The sequence below is a fragment of the Festucalex cinctus genome, chromosome 14, assembly GCF_051991245.1.
Source record: "Festucalex cinctus isolate MCC-2025b chromosome 14, RoL_Fcin_1.0, whole genome shotgun sequence".
NCBI classification, from domain to species: domain Eukaryota; kingdom Metazoa; phylum Chordata; class Actinopteri; order Syngnathiformes; family Syngnathidae; genus Festucalex; species Festucalex cinctus.
In genome coordinates this window covers 27465899-27484691 of record NC_135424.1, presented here as the reverse complement: position 1 = coordinate 27484691, position 18793 = coordinate 27465899, and the positions used below count along the sequence as shown (strand labels likewise).

General features: G+C 46.2%; 1 protein-coding gene across 9 annotated transcripts in view; it reads right to left on the bottom strand.

Moving 5' to 3' along the window:
- Nucleotides 1-18793, bottom strand: part of zswim8 (zinc finger, SWIM-type containing 8) — a 1066004-nt gene that overhangs the window by 790496 nt on the left and 256715 nt on the right. For 8 of the 9 annotated variants that reach the window (XR_013278281.1, XM_077494401.1, XM_077494403.1 and 5 more), the window contains exon 10: nt 12876-14079. Coding sequence is in view for 8 of the 9 variants with exons in the window: in XM_077494401.1 (XP_077350527.1) it covers nt 12876-14079 (1204 nt within the window). In the remaining variant the exon portion in view is untranslated. The remainder of the gene's footprint in view (nt 1-12875; nt 14080-18793) is intronic. The other variant, XM_077494402.1, reaches the window with a different exon arrangement.

Below are 18793 nucleotides of genomic sequence, written 5' to 3'. Positions count from 1 at the left end.
GACATTTCCATCGGACCCTGACCAGGCTCAGCTCTGCACTGTGACTCGGGCGCAGCCACCCCACGGAGAAGCAGACGCCCCCACAGAGAGCTGGGACACCACTCAGTCCAAGGCCGGACCCCTCGCGTCCCCAACAAAGAACTGGCTAAGAAGCCATGACACTTTCCTTTGTGACCTTGACCCACAACCGCCTGATGCAGGGTACGCCCCGCGCATCATCGGAGGTGTCCACGTGCAAGGTGCACCTGTTCTTGACGCTGTCCTCGCCTTGTGGGCTGACAAATCAGCCATTTCTGCAGCATTCGCTGACAACTTGCGAGATCTTGACCCGAACATTCTTTTCGTCTCCAAGTCTTGCCGGTTTCCGTTGAACACGGAACCTCCTCTAACAAAAACCGCAGTGGGCGTGTGCGCCTTAAACCTTCAGTGGAAGCAGCACTCACTGATCCACTACTTCTTGGTTGTCCCGGACGCGCCTCACACACTTTTTGTGGGTGCAGATTTGCTTGTCCGTCTTGCCGTCCATGTGGACACCATCAACAACGTGCTGTGGTCCCTCACCAACTCGGAACCTCAAGCTTGTGTTCCCGGTCTTCCAAACATAAAGTCCGGGCAGACCATCCCAGATGCTTGCGAAGTCTTAAACGAGGATGAAGTGATCGCTCCGGCGACCACGGTCAACATTCCGATTCGCTTGGTGGCGCAAGCTAACCAGGTCTTGAATGCTCGCTCCGCCTTCTTTCAACCTTCATCGGAATTCATGAACCTGTCGTTACTCTTGGAGGCCACACCCATCGTGGACGCCTCCCTCACCACTCTGATCTTGGTTCACAACCCCCTTTCGTACGACGTTCGCATACCAAAAGCGACCCGTCTGGGCCTGCTCATCTGTTCCGACTTCCACGACTTCACTCTAACGGTGCCTGTGGTTGGACACATCCCATCTGACTTGTTCTTGACTGAAGACACCGGTGGCCGAAGACTCACCAGGCCATCTCAGCTTGTTACGGTCAACCCTGCCGGTCCCACCAACGATGAAGACATCGTCCGGGTGGACCTGGGGACAGACCAACAACTGGTGATTTATGCCTTGAGCGCGTTGCCTCCAGCGCCCTCTAGCATTCCCTCTGGAAACCCAGAGACACCTCAACCAACCACGACTCCAAATGGGGACCTTCAACCGTACCCAGAGTTCGAGGAGCACCTCCAAGAAGTTCTGCACCGCGCCGACGCCCTCCGGTCCGAACAGGACCGCGAACGTTTGCGCACCGTGTTAATGAAATACACACCTTCTTTTGCCAAGGACTCCTTGGATTGCGGGTTGACGGCACTACATGTGGTCCGCATCCCGACTCAGCCCGGCGCTCCTCCAACTTTCGTGCGCCAGTACAAGATTCCGATAGCTTCTTACGAACCAGTACAGAAGACTATCGACGCCATGCTGGAAAAGGGCATCATTCGCACCTATTCGGCTCCATTGTGGCCAGTCTTGAAGCAAAACGGCACATGGAGGCCGACCATCGACTATCGCAAACTGAACCAACAGGTTCCTCTTTCGCGATGGCCCATGACACAACTTGAACAGGAACTTCCCAAGGGTCGAGATGCCAAATTCTTCACCACCATCGATGTGGCTTCGGGGTTCTGGACGATCCCAGTAGACCCCAGGGATCAATACAAGTTGGCATTCACCTTTGGCAACAAACAGTACACTTTCATCCGGTGTCCATTCGGCTACGCCAACTCGCCAGCCGAATTTAACATCTTCCTCAACAAGGCGTGCCCTGACGCCGCCGCCAGGGGCAACATCATTTATGTCGATGACATTATCATGAGGAGCTCCTCTTTGGATGACCACTTGATGGAAATCGACCACGTTCTTGGACCGCTGTCTTCTGCAGGCACCAAACTGTCCCTCTTGAAAGGTCAGTGGTGTCGCTCGAAGGTCAACTACGTGGGGATCTTGGTCGGGCCGAACGGGATTGAACCACAATCCAGCCGTATTCAAGGCCTTCTTGACATCAAAACCCCCACCGATGTGTCAAAATTGCGCAGCTTCCTTGGCGTGTGCAACCATTCGCACCAGTTCATTGAACACTTTGCTGACATAGCACGCCCTCTTACTAACCTGCTGAAGAAAGATACGCCCTTCGATTGGGGTGACGAACAAAACAACACGATAAATATGCTAAAACAAAAGCTGGGCTCCGCCCCCTGTCTCGCGTACCCCGATAGCAACAAGGAATTTGTCTTGGAAGCAGGATTCTCCGACCATTGTTTGAGTGCGGGTCTATACCAAATGTACGACCAGGATAAACGCGTTGTGGCGTACGCGAGTAAAACGTTGAACGGCCCCGAGTTGAAATACTCCGACTGCGAAAAAGCCCTGCTTTCCACAGTATGGGCAATCAAACATTTCTCAAACTACATTGGATGCCAAAAAGTAACGATTGATACTAACCATCATCCGGTTACTTTTCTTAACAACCAACGTATTCGAGACGGCGTTGTAACAAACTCGCGCATTGCCGGCTGGCTTATGGCGTTACAAAGTTACGATGTTCGAGTCCGGTACACGAAAAACGCAAAGTTACCGCTGGGCACCGATCTAGCGATTTGCCAGAACTGTGTGTCAAATTCCCCGACCCCGCCGACAGACGTCGCCGTGGCACCGATGCCGGAATTCACGCGTCACCGCTATTTTGAGGAACATGTCTGCAAAGACATGCCTACAGCTTATGTGGATGGCTGCTCTTACCACCACCAAACCCAGCTGCAGGCTGGGGTGGGCATCGCTTGGGTCGACGACACACCGTGCAAACCACTGCAATTCCAATTGGGCCCCCATTCTTCTCAATATGCGGAAATCGCTGGCATCCTGATTACACTCAAATTGGCAGTTGAACACGGTGTCACGGTGCTGGTTATCTGCACTGACTCAAACTATGCCCGCCTCGCCTTCACCTGTCATCTACCGGTGTGGCGTCGAAATGGTTTCCTTACGTCAGCGAAGAAACCCGTTAAACACCGCAACCTCATTTTGACATGCGACCATTTGGTTTCCTCCAATGATATGCATGTCTATTGGAAAAAGGTCCGGGGACACTCAAAAGTCCCAGGACCTGACAAACATTTTAACGACCTAACGGACACGTTAGCCAAACAAGGGGCCCTCAACGGGACTCATTGGACGTTTGATACAGCTTGGCTGTATCAAACACAGCCCACCCTGGAGGTCCACGTTGTCACGCGTCGCCGCGATGCGGCCGCCGCTGAGTCTCGCGACGCCCCAACACGAACCCCTACGGGGCCCGTGGTGTGCGTACCGCCCGTCCGTACCTCCGACTTGGTCGCGCAACAAGCCGGCGATCCCGTGCTTTTCAAAATAATTCAGCACTTTCTGATCCTGTCGCCAACCCCGTGTCGCATGACACGTTGAGTGACGACAGCGACTTCAAAGACTTGCTCTCCGTGCTGCAAAGGCTGCGTCTCGTTAAGGGCCTTCTGGTTTATGACTCCGCGTCTCCGCCTGCCGGAGCCAAAGGGGGGTCTTGATAACATACGGCCATGACGCGCCTTATGCAGGCCACCGCGGATTCAAGGCCACTGTCACCGCACTACAACAGGTGGCATACTGGCCGCGCATGCATAATGACGTGGCAACCTACATCAAAGGATGCCTGGTTTGCTGCCAGTGTCAGCCAGCAAACCCGAGTCACCGAGCACCACTCCAACAGAAAGGAGTCACCTTCCCATGGTCTGATCTCCAAATTGATTGGGTGGGACCACTGGTCAGATCTCTGAGAGGGAACAAATATTTTCTTACAGTAGTTTGCGCGTTCACCAAGTGGGTAGAATGCCTGCCTGCTCCAAACGACACCGCACACACCACTGCATGCCTGCTGATGAACCACGTGTTCTCCCGTTTTGGGTTGCCCTCACGGGTTAACTCGGACAGGGGAACCCACTTCACAGCCGAGGTAATGCAACAACTTTGGCAAATGCTCGGAATCAAGGCCCAGTTGCTTATTAGCCATCACCCGCAGTCATCAGGACAGGTGGAGCGGACTAATCGCACCGTGGTAAATTTGCTGAAAAAGTTTGTTTTGTTTCCAACCATCGGGACTGGGACACCCGACTCCCACTGATCCTCATGGCGATTCGAGCCACCCCTCACGAATCCACTGGGGTGTCCCCCTTTGAAATGATGACCGGACGGCGAATGACGCTCCCCTTGCACCTGATGTACCAGCCAGGAGAAACAAACCTAGCCACGGCATACACGGCCTCCCAGTACGTGGAGGACTTGCAAGCCCACCTCCGGGCCACGTTTGCATTTGCTCAACAACGGCTTAAGGAAAGTGCAGAAGGTCAGAAAGCCTACTACGACAGGAAAGCCTCACAAACCGAGTTCGAAATAGGTGATCGAGTATGGTACTACTTGTTCGCGCAACCAAATGCTACTACTCCGCATGCCCAGAGGGGCATCGCCCGAAAATTTCTTCCCCTACAAAATCGTCGACAAACTGTCACCCGTCGCCTATCAAATTAGGATGAATAAAGGACGTCAGGGGGTCCACCGAAACCAGATCAAAAGTCACTGCGGTTTTGAACGTCTGGGAACGCGATCAAGCGAATCTCAGGACCAGCATGCGCGCGAAACTGACAAAGGGGGGTCACTAGCTGACTCCGAGTCAGCGGCCCAACCGACACCCTCGACAGACGTGCCAAACTCCGTCGACCGCCCTAGCTGACTACGATGTTTAAAAGTATTAGATGTGCAAAAGGGGGGTCAACACCCCGCTGCACCTACCGAACCCCTAAGTGATACCACACCGAGCGACGCTAATCCGCTTGTCTTTGTTGGTTGCTAGAGGATGGTGTGATATGATGACGACCCTGATATTGTGCATGACCGCTGTGGTGAGTCGGCCAGAAACGGTTGAACCCGGACTTGCAGCAGGAATTGCCTTGATTGAATAACCAGGATTGCTTACGAATGATTGCGAGAAGTTAGCATACTGTGTTTTTCTACTTATTTACAGACGCTTGGTGCAACACTTAAGGATACGGTCCTAGCTGTAACACCGATAACATTATGCAGAACTAGACTAGACAACTATGAAATGATTTGCAACTCGAATTCAAAAGATTATGTACACTCAAGGTGTTATAATACTTCTGAATGGAATGCTGCGTGAAATCAGTTTTTTTTTGCTAGCTATAAAAAGCTCCCCCGTGCTTAAGGCCTTCAAAAGCAGGTCAGAGTACTCTTTTTAAAGTTTTAGTGAGTCTAGCTAATCTAATAAAGCCCTTTGTCTTCCTTCCCTTAGTCTAGAGTGACTGCCGAAGATACTCTATTTTTTTTCCCCTTTCGTATCTTTTTCTCCCCTCCTCCCTTTTTTTCCATTTTCCTTCAGTTATTCTTGGATAGCGCAAGACTTTTTGGGTGTTTAATTACACTATAGGAAGATGCGATAGCTAAGTACCTAGCAACGATAGTGTCGCGCTAACCGACCTAAGACTTTTTTTTTTTTTTTGACGAACACCCCCAGGGGTGGAGATTTGCACCGACACGCAGGTGCCTGAGACAACCTCCCCATCTTTATAAGAGAGTTATGGCCTGAGTATAGTCCCGGGTTTTTGAGTTTTAGAAGGCGAAAGCCCCCTTCTTCGTTCTCTCTCTTTTCTTTAATTTGCTGTTCGTTTTCCCTAGTTACTCATAATATGATAATAGCCTTATAGCCTTAGGAAAAGTTTCCTTCTTTTTCTTTTGTTTGGAATTTCGCGTCTTGCGTCTTTCCCAGGCCCGCGCCTGTTTTGGGACCCGAGTCCCTCAGTTAGCTAACACAGTACCAAGTTAGACACACACTGTTAACTGAATACACATAGAGACACCTTGAAAACACACAGACATACCCTGCATACACATAACCAGGCAGAGGTTAGGGAAAAGTTGCACCAGTGGTATGTCTTGAGTGTTGCAGCAGAGCGTGACTGCGACTCCGGCCGTCTGACCGTGGCCTGGACCCTGGCCACGCATCATCTGGACCCGTCAACCTGGACATCCTGAAGATTCATCCCGCTTGACGAAGGGGGGGTCTGTAACAACTATGGCCTATGGCCCAATCCATCCTCTAATTTTTTTTTAAGTTTGCTTCTTCTAAAGCAAATTCTCTGCAGTTGCATAAATATTCCACTGCCCAGACAGGATCTAAGCTTGGTTAGCTCTGCAGGTGGTCACCCAACCACCAACAAAGCTCTTTTGAAGCCGCTGACCAGGTGACAAAGGAATTTATGCGTCTGCCGAAGGAGTGTATTCAAGCCCGCCATCCCGAGCAAATGGCTCCAATAATTTGGAATACACAAACGACTGATCAAAGGAATGTTCATGACCTCTTATCAATCACAAAGGATATTCTGGCGTCTCGCCCTTCCAGGGGGGCCCTCCTGGAACGTCTAGATGGAGCAACAGCAACGTCAAGTGGTGAAACTTGGAACTAGCCTTAGTGACAATTCATATAAGTAACCGCATTTTACACATTTATACCATGATAATTCTTGACAGATAATTGAACTACGAATGATTCATGTTATGTGTTTGTGTGTATGAACATCCTATTTCATTTGTACTCCATAAGGAATGAAAGGTAATCAATTCTTTCAGTTCAGTCAGATTAGACAAGTAGAAATTACCTCACAAGTTAGTTTATGATGCATTAATTACGATGCGTGTTAAACGGGTTGTGTGGGAAAACTGATTTGCCAGACTGACCAAATTTAATGCCAAATTATTAATCCCTTTAATAATTTTTTTTTTAAGTCTGCGCGAGCGAACAGAAGGGTGTGCCACCACCTACTGAAGCCCCGCCCATAGACTTTAAAAAGACGAGGGGACCCCCTCGCTTCCCCTCTTCCAAGTCCTCTTCCAACTTCGCTCCTCCAACATCATCTTCGATCGCTCTCTACCTGCAAGTTTCCCAGCCTGCTCGAACTCTTTGTTCCAAGAAACTTGCCAAACACGTGGCCCCTTTTTTTCCCTGGCAGCAACCGTTGCCACGAGAGCAGACACTCGCTCCACGCCACGCCAAAGCAGGTGCAAACTGCAACGCTGATCCCAAAGACTCTTTTACTTTTTTTTTTCCTTGGTTTTTTTTTCTTCACCATCGGTGATTGCCCGCCAGCGGCGATCTCCGCGGCCCCGGGGTACACTTGCAACGTACCGCCGGACTCAAGGTTGTGCACCTTAGCCGCCCCGCACCTAACCTGCTATTCGGTGGCGCCCCGCCGCGGTGCCAGCTCACCTCCAACGGCTGGCCTTCCCGTACGCCGGCGCGTAGCGGACCGAGCTCCAACACCTGGAGTCGGACAGCTGTCCGGCAGAAGGTTGGTTCTGCTGGAGAATCAACCTCGCCGAGTCGCCGACCAATCAAGGGACGAGCCGCGCAACTACATCAGCCCCCGAGCGGCTCCCTTGCTCCCCTGTGGAATAGCCCTTTTTTTGATTTTCTTGCCTTTTGGAACGAACATTGACTATTTCCCCCCCCCCTTTTTCACAAGACCTTTCTGTTCCTTCGACGCAAACGATTCTCGTAAGTGTGCGTTTGATTTCCAACTCTGCGTACCCCTGTGTGCAACCTACGTTTGAAACATATCACAGATCTGGCAGGTCAAATTTCTCTTTTCCCTGTTTCCTTATTCATTCGCATTCCTTCCTTATTTTCATTAGCTTTATTTTATTTCTTTTCTTCTGACGGTAGAATAGTTGATAGGCAGTGTTTTGATTCTGTAGTGTAGCAATCGTGAATAAATGCATGTTTTATTAACTCTATTCCGCCTAAGTCATCTGTGTTTCCGAGTGGATTATTATTCTTTTGTTAGTACAACGAACCACTGAATATCGAGTGTGGCGACTTTACATTATAAATGATTGATGAAGAAAGGATTTTGGTCGTTGTTTGCTCCTGTTAACCCAAAGCAAAGCCAACGTGGTGCCCCTAGAGGTTATCGAGGTAAATACAATTTACCTCTGTAACGTCCAGACTATTAATTCGTCCAAAAGACGACCCAATTATCGCTACACACCGTGAGGAGGGAACGACCGCACACGATGGAAGAGTCACGTACGTGGTTGATGTGCCGAAACTCCGCGTGGCGGATCGGCTCCGTGAAGTGAGGGCGCCCACACAGTGAATAAGGATTCGCTAAATGGCGTCCCAAACTAGCAGTCGGCTTGATAAACAGGACCTTAGCTAGCCAAAAACATCAAAGCAGCTGGTGCGACAAGAGAGTTGTGTCAGCCTGAAACTACACTCCCACCGCCAGTAAGCTAGGAGAGGATACTCTCAACCGTATCGTCACCCGCAAGTCATAAACAAAGCAATCCAAACGGCTTTCATTAAGGATGTGAACTTAGCTCATACGCGCCCCGGCCTGAAGCTGTACACAGCCGAGAGGTGGCAGAAGTGGACAAATCCCGCAGGAGAGCTCCAGTCTATCCATACAAATCACGAAAGAGAAAATGAACTGAACCATCGCAGCCAAGGGGGGCGAGGAACACCCGCAGCCCCGATCAACCAGATCACAGGCTACTTGCGACGGATGGAGCATATAACGCTGTGCGAGAAAGGATAAAGAGGATGTGTTCTGGCGACGTTCCCTTTTATACACGGGTTTACGTCGGCCGGACCCATTGACAGGCATATTTTGTCATTCTTACTCGATGACGCTGTCGCGACGAGGGGAATTCCGTGCTGGTTACAGCACCGCCACTTGACGGTCGGGAGGGATGAAATAGAACTTGACATTTTCTTCATATTGCGCAAAATCATACTTCACTCCTCATTTGTGAATGATACCTGAAGGTCTCTTCTCCAAATTGATTTTAGACATAATAAAGTGTTGTCCGAGCCTTTCAAAATAATTAAATAGTATGCTGAAGCCTAATGACCGCGCCCAAAAATTCTCAGTAATTGTGCGAGAAAATCTATGGCGGGTGGGGTTGTCGAGAGGGACCCAAAGGTATTAGGCCGTCAGGTCACACACGTTTTCGTTCAGTTTCGCTCCACTACCAGGGGCACTAAATAATCTTTACTTCATAAAATAGATTTATTAGTAGTAAGTAAGAATCCGTGGAGTTCACCCTCTGAAAACCTGCCAATTTTGTATTTTCGGTGGTGAAACCCCGGCACTATTTTGCGATGAGGCGCAGTGATCTCCGGTGTGGGCGTAGTGCCATTAGGTCGGTAGTGGTGTGATTTAGGTCACATGAGCCAATCAGGTAGCTGCTGCTTTCTCCTCACCATAGCAACCGCTTATCAAAAATGGCGACCACAACGTCGAGCGAAGAAGAGCGGAAGGAGAAAAAAGTTAAAAAGAAAGTGGTGAAAAAACTTCGTTCCCGTTCAGGTTTGCCCATCGCTTCAGCTGGCCCCGTCCTTCCAGCCATCTGCATCATTTGTAAAAATAAATTTCAAAGTCTGGGATCGGAAGGCACACGGAAGAGGGATCATCTCGCCAAAGCAGAAACATTGTCAGCAGGTATGTGCTACACACACGCGTGCCCATTTCTGTTATTAATGTGGCCGATATTTTGTATAGGGCTGAAAATAATTTGTTGCTAGTTTAAGTTTTAAGGCTATAGTTTAGTAAAAACGCGAGCTGCTGAATGATTTATCGAGTGAATCCAACAGTTGTTACCAAACTCGAGTTACCTGTGCCCATCAGAGTCATAATAGAGAGTCACAGCTACACGCTCCCTTTTCCCCAAACTCTCTCTCATCAACCTCAACAAACACTTTTCTTAAATCTGTGATGTGCATATACTGTAAAGAGGTGATGTGACAATAACACTTATAATGTAATTCTTTTTTGTCTAAAGGCGGGTTGCTGCAGGCAGCTGAGATGAAGAAAGACTGTTCCATTTTTTGTTTTTTTGGCACAAATTTAATATATTTAATTATCTAAATTCACATGATTGCACCAAACCACCAATACTTGTTTCTGATGTTAGGTACATGTATTTATAACATCTGGGAATGATTTTCTGTTGCCAAATTTAATGTAAGACGTTTTACAACCAAAAACTGCAGCACAAGATTTTCGTTTTTTGTTATTTACCTAAATATGCATTTCTGGCTTGTGACAAAATTGGGGCAGGAAAACATTGGGTGAACTTTTAACCCAAAGTTCAGAAGGGTATTATCTATCAAAAAATGCATTGAACAAGTAGTGCCCAGACAGTGGAGCGAAACTCATTTTCTAGGCACTTTTTTGGGGTTCACCCCACGGCCTAGGTCTTGACATGGTCCAGGTCAAGTCTGAAGTCAGTCGGATGAAACGTGTTGGAGAAGTGGGCAAAAGTATGCCCCCTGTAAATGTGCTAAAATCGTAAAAAATGGGACATTCAAAAATTTGTAGCTCACTTCCTGTTCATTTTAGCACATGGCTCCAAGAGACTTTTTTTGTAGGTCTTGGGTTCCCTCATACACCTAAAAATTTCCAAAGATCTTGCTTAAACGTACAACTGGGGCTGCTTCGTTAAAAATTTCTAGGGGGAGCTATTGAGTCATTTTTGTATAAATAGCACAATCGACAATAAAATATTGCTCATTTTGCCAGGCCAGATGTGCGTGCCAAGTTTCATGAGTTTTTCAACCGTTGCTGCTTCGTTTATTGTCACCATTAGGTGGCACTATATGTATAACCGAATTTTATCATATCGGTGTTTTCAGCCCATGACTATTAAGTTGCATGAGAAGTTAGGGATTTTTCGGAGCTTGTACATAGGAGTCATTAAGCATTTTCTCTTTCTTGACAAATTTTAAAGGCAATATTTGTTGCCCCTCCCCCATCATATAGTATTTCAAAAAGTCAAGATTTTTTTTTGCCCAGTTGTTGTCTCAGGTCTTGACATGGTCCAGGTCAAGTTTGAAGTAAAGTAACGTGTAGGAGAAATGTCAATGTCAATGTGCAAAAATCGGACATGGTTCCAAGAGACTTTTTTGTAGGTCTTTGTAGGTCCTCATACACCTAAACATTTTTGTAGATCTTGCTTAAACATATAACCGGGGCTGCTTCGTTAAAAATATCTTGGGGGAGCTATTGAGTCAATTTTGTAAACATAGCACAAAACACAAAATATTGCTCCTTTTGCCAGGGCCAGATGTGTGTGCCAAATTTTATGAGTTTCTGTGCATGTTTAGGCCCTAAAAATTGGTGTTGTTTTCTTGGTGAACAGTGCTTAGCCACAAACTTCGTGTTGTGACATCATGAAAGGCCGACACCCTCTTCTGGGCAAATATGAGGTAGGTCCAGTTAACATGGTTGGAGAAAAACATTGAAAAAAAATCACAAGAAAAAAATGCCAGTAGGTGTCGCTATAAGTAAGATGAAATATAAGTTCATAGAAGCCGTCAGGGCTGGGCTTTCATCAAATGTGTGAAATTTTGGGACGATAGAATCATTTGGGTCAAGTTAAAGCAGCTTTTTGTCACGATAAATCATCAGACTTTGCGGCACCGTAACAGCCACGCCCTTTGCCGAAAGTTAGAGTATTCAAGATCTTATCTTATTTATTTGGTTGTTATTAATATAACTATGAGATTCATTTTTCAAAAATCATTTCCAGTTTAATACATTTTGTAGAAACTTTATTTATACATACGCCGGCATTGTTATTTACATCACAACACATTCAATGCGTAGTGACGTAGAATGGTGGTGATTCTCTGCCGAGCTTCCTGTGTTATGCTACGTTTTCACCAAATCCGAAAAGGCGAAACTGGAACGCTTTATTCGTGAGCGTTTCACCACGTAGTGTTTTTTGGAACGATTGCCGCTCATTCGTGCTTTCGTGCTCACCGGAGCGGAGGAGGCGTGTCCCTTGGTGAAGAAGGAAGTGGAGCACTTCAACGAGTCAACAAAAAGTGGGCGCCGCCAACTACTTCCACTTCTTTCCTGGGAAAAAACAGCCGTGGCACTAGTTTCTCCTCTTTTGAGGTACGTGATAGCACTTTCGCTTTTTTTTAGTGGCAATCGAGCGGCCGGCATTTGTGCTAAAAATAGCTTTGGCATTAATAATAAGCACTGGTGCTGACTCGGTACAGTTCAAAAGCAAGTAAACAGACTTACCAGCACTTTCTTGATCATCATTCTGTCCCGGCTGGCCGTGTTGTTGCGCTCGTGGTGACAATAGAGAGGACGCTGTGTGTGACGTGGCCCATACTCGAAGCTGATTGGCTACCGTGAGGCGAAAAGTTCCATTTTTTTAACTTCGAGGAATATGCGGATTTTCATCACGAATGCGATTTTTGCTGCTGCGCACCGGGTACCAACGCGCGAAACGCGTCCTCCGCACCGCCCCACGCACTTTCGTTCCGTTGTGCGCGAACTCCATCCACTACAATGCAAACGCGCAGCAAAAATGGCCATCCCTCGCTTTTGGTGAGAACGCAGCTTTAATGAGTGAGTGAAAAAGTGAGTGGAAAAAAAAATCCGTGCGTGCTATCAAGTTGCCGCGTGAGTGATGTCATGCAGCCTACAAATTCGCTCGGCCCCGTCTGCAGACAGTGAGTGACACTTCCCCCTGCCCCCCGCCAACCCCCGCTCTGCGATTGTCTGGAGGGGTAAACACCTCACTGTCCACAGAAACGTTCTGCTGTTGACAAAACAAACACAAAATGGCAAAATACAGACTTGGTTTAGGAAAAAAATCACCACCACACATTAACAGAAGCCCAGAGGTGTAGATTGAGAAGGAGTTCATGGGTATACATCCTGTATTTATATAGTGCATATTCCTCAGTGAGAACAGAAGACCCCACCTTTCAGAAAGTTATCATTGTCTCGCTTGCAAATAATACAGCTGAACTCACCTCCATGCGTCCCTCCTGCTCTAATGGTTTGATCCCTGCAAATATGTCTGGCTCGTCTTGGTGGTTGTCAACCAATTGTCGGTCTGCTCCCTCTTCTGAAGTAGGGCTCAGGTAATAAACCTGGTAGTCATCTTCACACAGAAATAGCCCATTTGCTGCTTCCACTTCTTGTTGAGGAATTCCACACACAGCAGGTGTTCTATTACCTGCTGCTGTCCCAGCAGGTGTTTCTTGAGCAGGCTTGGTAGAAAATGAGTTATCGCATGAACTGTCTAATAATGGTTGATCACTGTTAACAGAGTTAAAATCTTTGCTCTCTTCAGTGTCCACCTCGCTCTGTGGGTGATCTTCTAATCTACTGAAAACGTCAACTGCAGCCATGTCTGTCTCTTTGAAATGTATGTTCGGCACAGTCTTTACAGAATGACAGCCATCCGCCGATAGGCTAATATGTTTACAATCCAGTATTTTGTTCTTAATATTAATACATGACTCTTGTTGCAGTGTACTGGGGTGTGGTCCTAGGGGGAAAAATTCAAATGTGTTGCTTGCTTCAGCTCCCAAAGCCAAACTATACGCATCATCGAGGCTGAGTTCAGCGAGGTCTGGCTCCAGAGAGCTATCCTCACTGCTGGTTCTCCGTTCAGCATTGACATTTCTACATCCTCCTAAATCCCCCCCCTTCTCAAAGCTCTTCATTAGTTTCAATTTACCTCCACAGGTACTACCTGATCCTTTGTAGAAGCACTTCCCTCCCCCATCGTCTAGAGACAGTGAGAGACCCCCTCCCAGGCGAACCAACATAGTTCCCCCTCTGTTCACTGAAAAATCCTTCTTTTTGGTTAGCATTGTCTCCTTTGGCCTCACTACAACCTCTTCCTGAAACGACTGACGACTTCCTCTTGCTTTACAATATACGCCTCCTGGTTCAGGAGCGTCCTTGACACATTGTGCAGAAGAACTTACTGCTACTTTCTGTTGCTGCATCTCCCTAGGCCAGCAGAAGACGGCTGTCTTCTTTTCAGCACTACAGTATGTGATGCCTTCCAGAGGGTAGGCCATTTGCCAGTTAAAATAACATGACTCCACAGCAGGTTTGAAGCCCTGGAAAAGCTTGTCCAGTGACATGCGATGTTGCCCACGCTTCACTATCTCTATAACTTTAAGGTGCCAGTGTTTCAGGTGACTTGCCAGTTCCAGGCGCCTAGAAGAGATGGTACAATATGCATTTTAAACAAAATGTTGTTTATCATTTACCTAATCTTGAATAGGTGGAAGTGTTACATCTGATGTGGTGATCTACAATCCTAGAATTTACATACACCTAAAACAGCTATATAAGCATTTCCAGCAGAATATGAACTTATCGATTATCTGAAAATCAAAGGGTGCTGCACATCATATTTGTAATGCATCATTCTGCAGCAAACAGTACACTGTGTTCAAATTACAGTCAAACCTCGGTTTTCGAACATAATCCGTTCCAGAAAGCTGTTCCAAAAGCTCAAAGCTTGTTCGAAATCCGAAACAATTTACACAAATTAAATTAGCGCAGTTAAGCTAGCGTCATTTAGAACATCACTTCCGGTACGTGCTCTTATTGTGAAACTAAATGGTAGCCGATTTTTTGGACGAGTTCTGAGACATAAAATTCTCTAATTTTCTGGTCGAAAACCGATTTGGTCGAGAACAGAAGCGTTCGAAAACCGAGGTTTGACTGTATTATTATGAAAATTGTTTTTCTCTCATTTTTACAGTTTATGCAAATGACACCATTGAATACCAGCAATTTTCACTGGAGCAACCCCCTCAATACTAGGGATGTAACGATAAGGGCAATATCGTGATATTGTGATATCAAAACTGCTACAACATTGTCGTCGTCATGTTCACAATATTTGAAAGGAACACATCTGTTCAAAAAAAGTTGATTTCCATTTGTGCAGTTCTAGCACCCTTCTAGGTGGCAAGTTTATTAGTGTAATTTAATTTTCAATAGGGATGTTTTGGCTTTCTAATGTAGCTGCGAGGGGGCACAAGCCAGTGTCTTCTTGTGCCGGTCCCAAGCTCGGATAAATACAGAGGGTTGTGTCAGGAAGGGCATCCGACGTAAAACTTTGGCCAAACCAAACATGCGAATGACTTCCATACCGGATCGGTCGTGGCCCGGGTTAACAACGACGGCCATCGGTGCTGATGACCTACAGGGTGCCGGTGGAAATTGGACTACTGTTGGTCGAAGAAGGAGAGGGGGAAGGTATGTTCGTAGGAAGAAAGAGAAGAGGAACACCACTAGTCTAGGACTTAAGAGTAGGGACTTTGAATGTTGGGAGTATGACAGGAAAAGGTAGGGAGCTGGTTGACATGATGCAGAGGAGGAAGGTGGACATATGTGTGTTCAGGAGACCAGGTGGAAAGGGAGCAAAGCTAGAAGTTTAGGAGCTGGTTTCAAATTGTTTATCATGGGTTAATAGGAAGAGAAATGGAGTAGGAGTTATCGTGAAGGAGGAGTTTGTTAAGAACGTCCTGGAGGTAAAAAGAGTGTCAGATAGGGTCATGAGCCTGAAGTTAGGAGTCAAAGGCGTGATGATCAATGTTGTTAGTGGGTATGCGCCACAGGTAGGATGAGAGCTGGGGGAGAAGAAGAACTTTTGGTTGGAACTTGATGAAATGATGCAGAGCATCCCTAGAAATGAGAGAGTTGTCATTGGTGCAGACTTCAATGGACATGTTGGTGCAGGAAACAGAGGAGATGAGGAGTGATGGGCAGGTTTGGTACCCAGGAGAAGAATGCAGAAGGACAACTGGTGGTTGATTTTGCAAAAAGGATGGAAATGGCTGTTGTGAATACTTTCTTCCAGAAGAGGCAGGAACATAGGGTGACCTACAAGAGTGGAGGTAGAAGTACACAGGTAGACTACATCTTGTGTAGACGGTGTAATTTGAAGGAGATCAGCGACTGCAAAGTAGTGGTAGGTGAGAGTGTAGCCAGACAGCATAGGATGGTTGTGTGTAGGATGACTCTGGTGGTGAGGAAGACAAAGAGGCCAAGGGCAGAGCCAAGGACGAAATGGTGGAAGCTGAAAAAGGAAGAGTGTTGTTGACTTTCAGGAAGGAGTTGAGAAAGGCTCTTGGTGGTGAGGATGTGCTCCCAGATGACTGGACAACTACAGCAAATGTGATCAGGCAGACAGGTAGGACAGTCCTTGGTGTGTCATGTGGAAGGAAAGGAGATAAGGAGACTTGGTGGTGGAATGAGGAGGTGCAGAAGTTGATCCAGAGAAAGAGGTTAGCTAAGAAGAAGTGGGACACTGAGAGGACTGAAGAAAGTAGAAAGGAGTACAGGGAAATACAGCGTAAGGTGAAAGTAGAAGTGGCAAAGGCCAAACAAGGGGCTTACGATGACTTGTATGCTAGGCTGGACAGTAAGGAGGGATAGACTGATCTATACAGGTTGGCAAGGCAAAGAGATAGAGATGGGAAGGACGTGCAGTAGGTTAGGGTAATAAAGGATAGGGATGGAAGAGTGTTGACAGATGCCAGCGGTGTGATGGGAAGATGGAAAGAGTACTTTGAAGAGTTGATGAATGAGGAAAATGAGAGAGAACGAAGAGTAGAAGGGGTGACTGTTGTGGACCAGGAAGTAGCAAAGATTAGTAAGGATGAAGTGAGAAGGGCATTGATGAGGATGAAGAGTGGAAAGCCACTCGGTCTTCATAATATACCTGTGGAGGTATGAAAATTCTCAAATGTTTTCTGGAGAACATTTTAGATTTGTACCTTTTACTGTACAGCAAGTTCATAAGGCTCTCAAAATTCTGAATCACCGAAAACCTCCAGGACCAGATTTGATAGAGCCTTACTTTTTGAAAATGGCTGCTGATGTTTTTGCAAAGGCTCTTACAGTACTTTTTAATCAATCAATTGAAAACAAAGTAATCTCTGCAGTATGGAAGTCAGCTTTTGTGGTTCCTCTCTTAAAAGGAGGTGACCCAGCTGTTTTAACAAACTACAGACCAATATCAAACTTGTGTGTCTTATCTAAAATTTTTGAATCTCTTGTGTGTGATCAACTTAAAGAGTTTCTCTACTCAAATGAACTGCTCTCAAATTTGCAATCAGGCTTTAGGAAAAAGCACAGCACAATGACTGCTGCTACAAAAGTGGTTAATGATATACTTGTTGCTCTTGATTATAAGCAATACTGTGCTGCACTTTTTATTGATCTGTCAAAGGCATTTGACATTGTGGACCACACAGTTTTAAAGCAAAGGCTCATCAGTCTTGGTCTTGCAGATGATTTAGTCTCGTCGTTCACAAATTATTTGAGTGACAGGACCCAATGCATTAAATATGATGGTTTATGTTCTGAATTCTTGAGTGTTCACAAGGGGGTGCCGCAGGAATCTGTGCTCGGACCCCTCCTGTTCATTATGTACATTAATGATCTGGGACAAAGCGTGTTGGACGCCAATATGCATTTTTATGCTGATGACAATAATTTACTCCTTTGGCTCATGCTCAGCTGCTGCTGTTGCTTCGTTGCAGAAAGCTTTTAATGTTGTGCAGCACACACTTCTGCAACTAAAACTAGTCCTTAATGCAGACAAAACTAAACTGATGTTGTTTTCAAATTCCAGGAAAAGCCCACAATTTCCCCCCAAAGTGTCCACTCTGGAGGGAAATGAAATAAAGGTGGTTCATACATATAAGTATCTTGGTATTTTGCTTGACGACACTTTGACTTTTAAACCCCATGTCGAGAACCTCGTGAAGAAACTCAAACTAAAACTGGGTTTCTTATTTCGGAATAAATGTTGTTTTTCTTTTGAGGTCAAAAAGCGTCTTGTCACTGCAACTTTTTTATCTGTTTTAGATTATGGGGATGTGTTGTATATGAATGCTTCAGCTCAGTGTTTGAGTAAGATTGACTCTGTATATCATGCTGCTTTGAGGTTTGTTACAAATTGTAGAGCCTTGACCCATCACTGTGAACTGTACTCTCGAGTGGGATGGCCTCCTTTGTCCACCAGGAGATTGACTCACTGGTACATTTTTATTTACAAGGCTATGCTTGGACTGCTGCCCTCTTATATTTGTAATTTAATCACATTGAAAAGTGTTGATTCTTATGCTTTGCGTTCCAATGATCTTTTGTTGCTCTCTGTTCCATTTGCCCGCACTGAGCTGGGGAAAAAGGCTTTTGTTTTCTCTGCCCCTTCTGCATGGAACATGTTGCAAAAGGACTGGAAACTAACGGAACTTGTTTCATTGAACGATTTTAGATCCAGATTAAGAGCACTTGAGATGGCCTCATTGATTTGTAACTGTTTTATATAATTTTTATGTGATTGTAAGTGAAACTTTTATTTGTAACTGTAATGAAAACTGTTTTGCTGCCTCTTGGCCAGGACTCCCTTGTAAAAGAGGTTCTTAATCTCAACGGGACTATCCTGGTTAAATAAAGGTTAAATAAAAAAAAATAAAAAAAAAAGTGTCTAGGAGAGGTAGCAGTAGAATTTCTGACTGGGTTGTTTAACAGGATCTTAGATAGTGAGAGAATGCCTGAGGAATGGAGTGGAAGTGTGCTGGTGCCCATTTTTAAGAACAAGGGAGACGTGCAGAATTGTGGCAACTACAGAGGAATAAAGCTGATGAGCCACACAATGAAACTATGGGAAAGAGTAGTGGAAGCTAGACTGAGGGCAGATGTGAACATTTGTGAGCAGCAGTATGGTTTCATGCCAAATAAAGAGTACGACAGATGCAATATTTGCTTTGGGGATGTTGATTGAGAAGTACAGAGAAGGTCAGAAGGAGCTGCATTGTGTCTTTGTTGACCTGGAGAAAGCTTATGACAGGGTCCAGAGAGGAATTGTGGTTTTGTATGAGGAAGTCTGGAGTGGCAGAGAAGTATG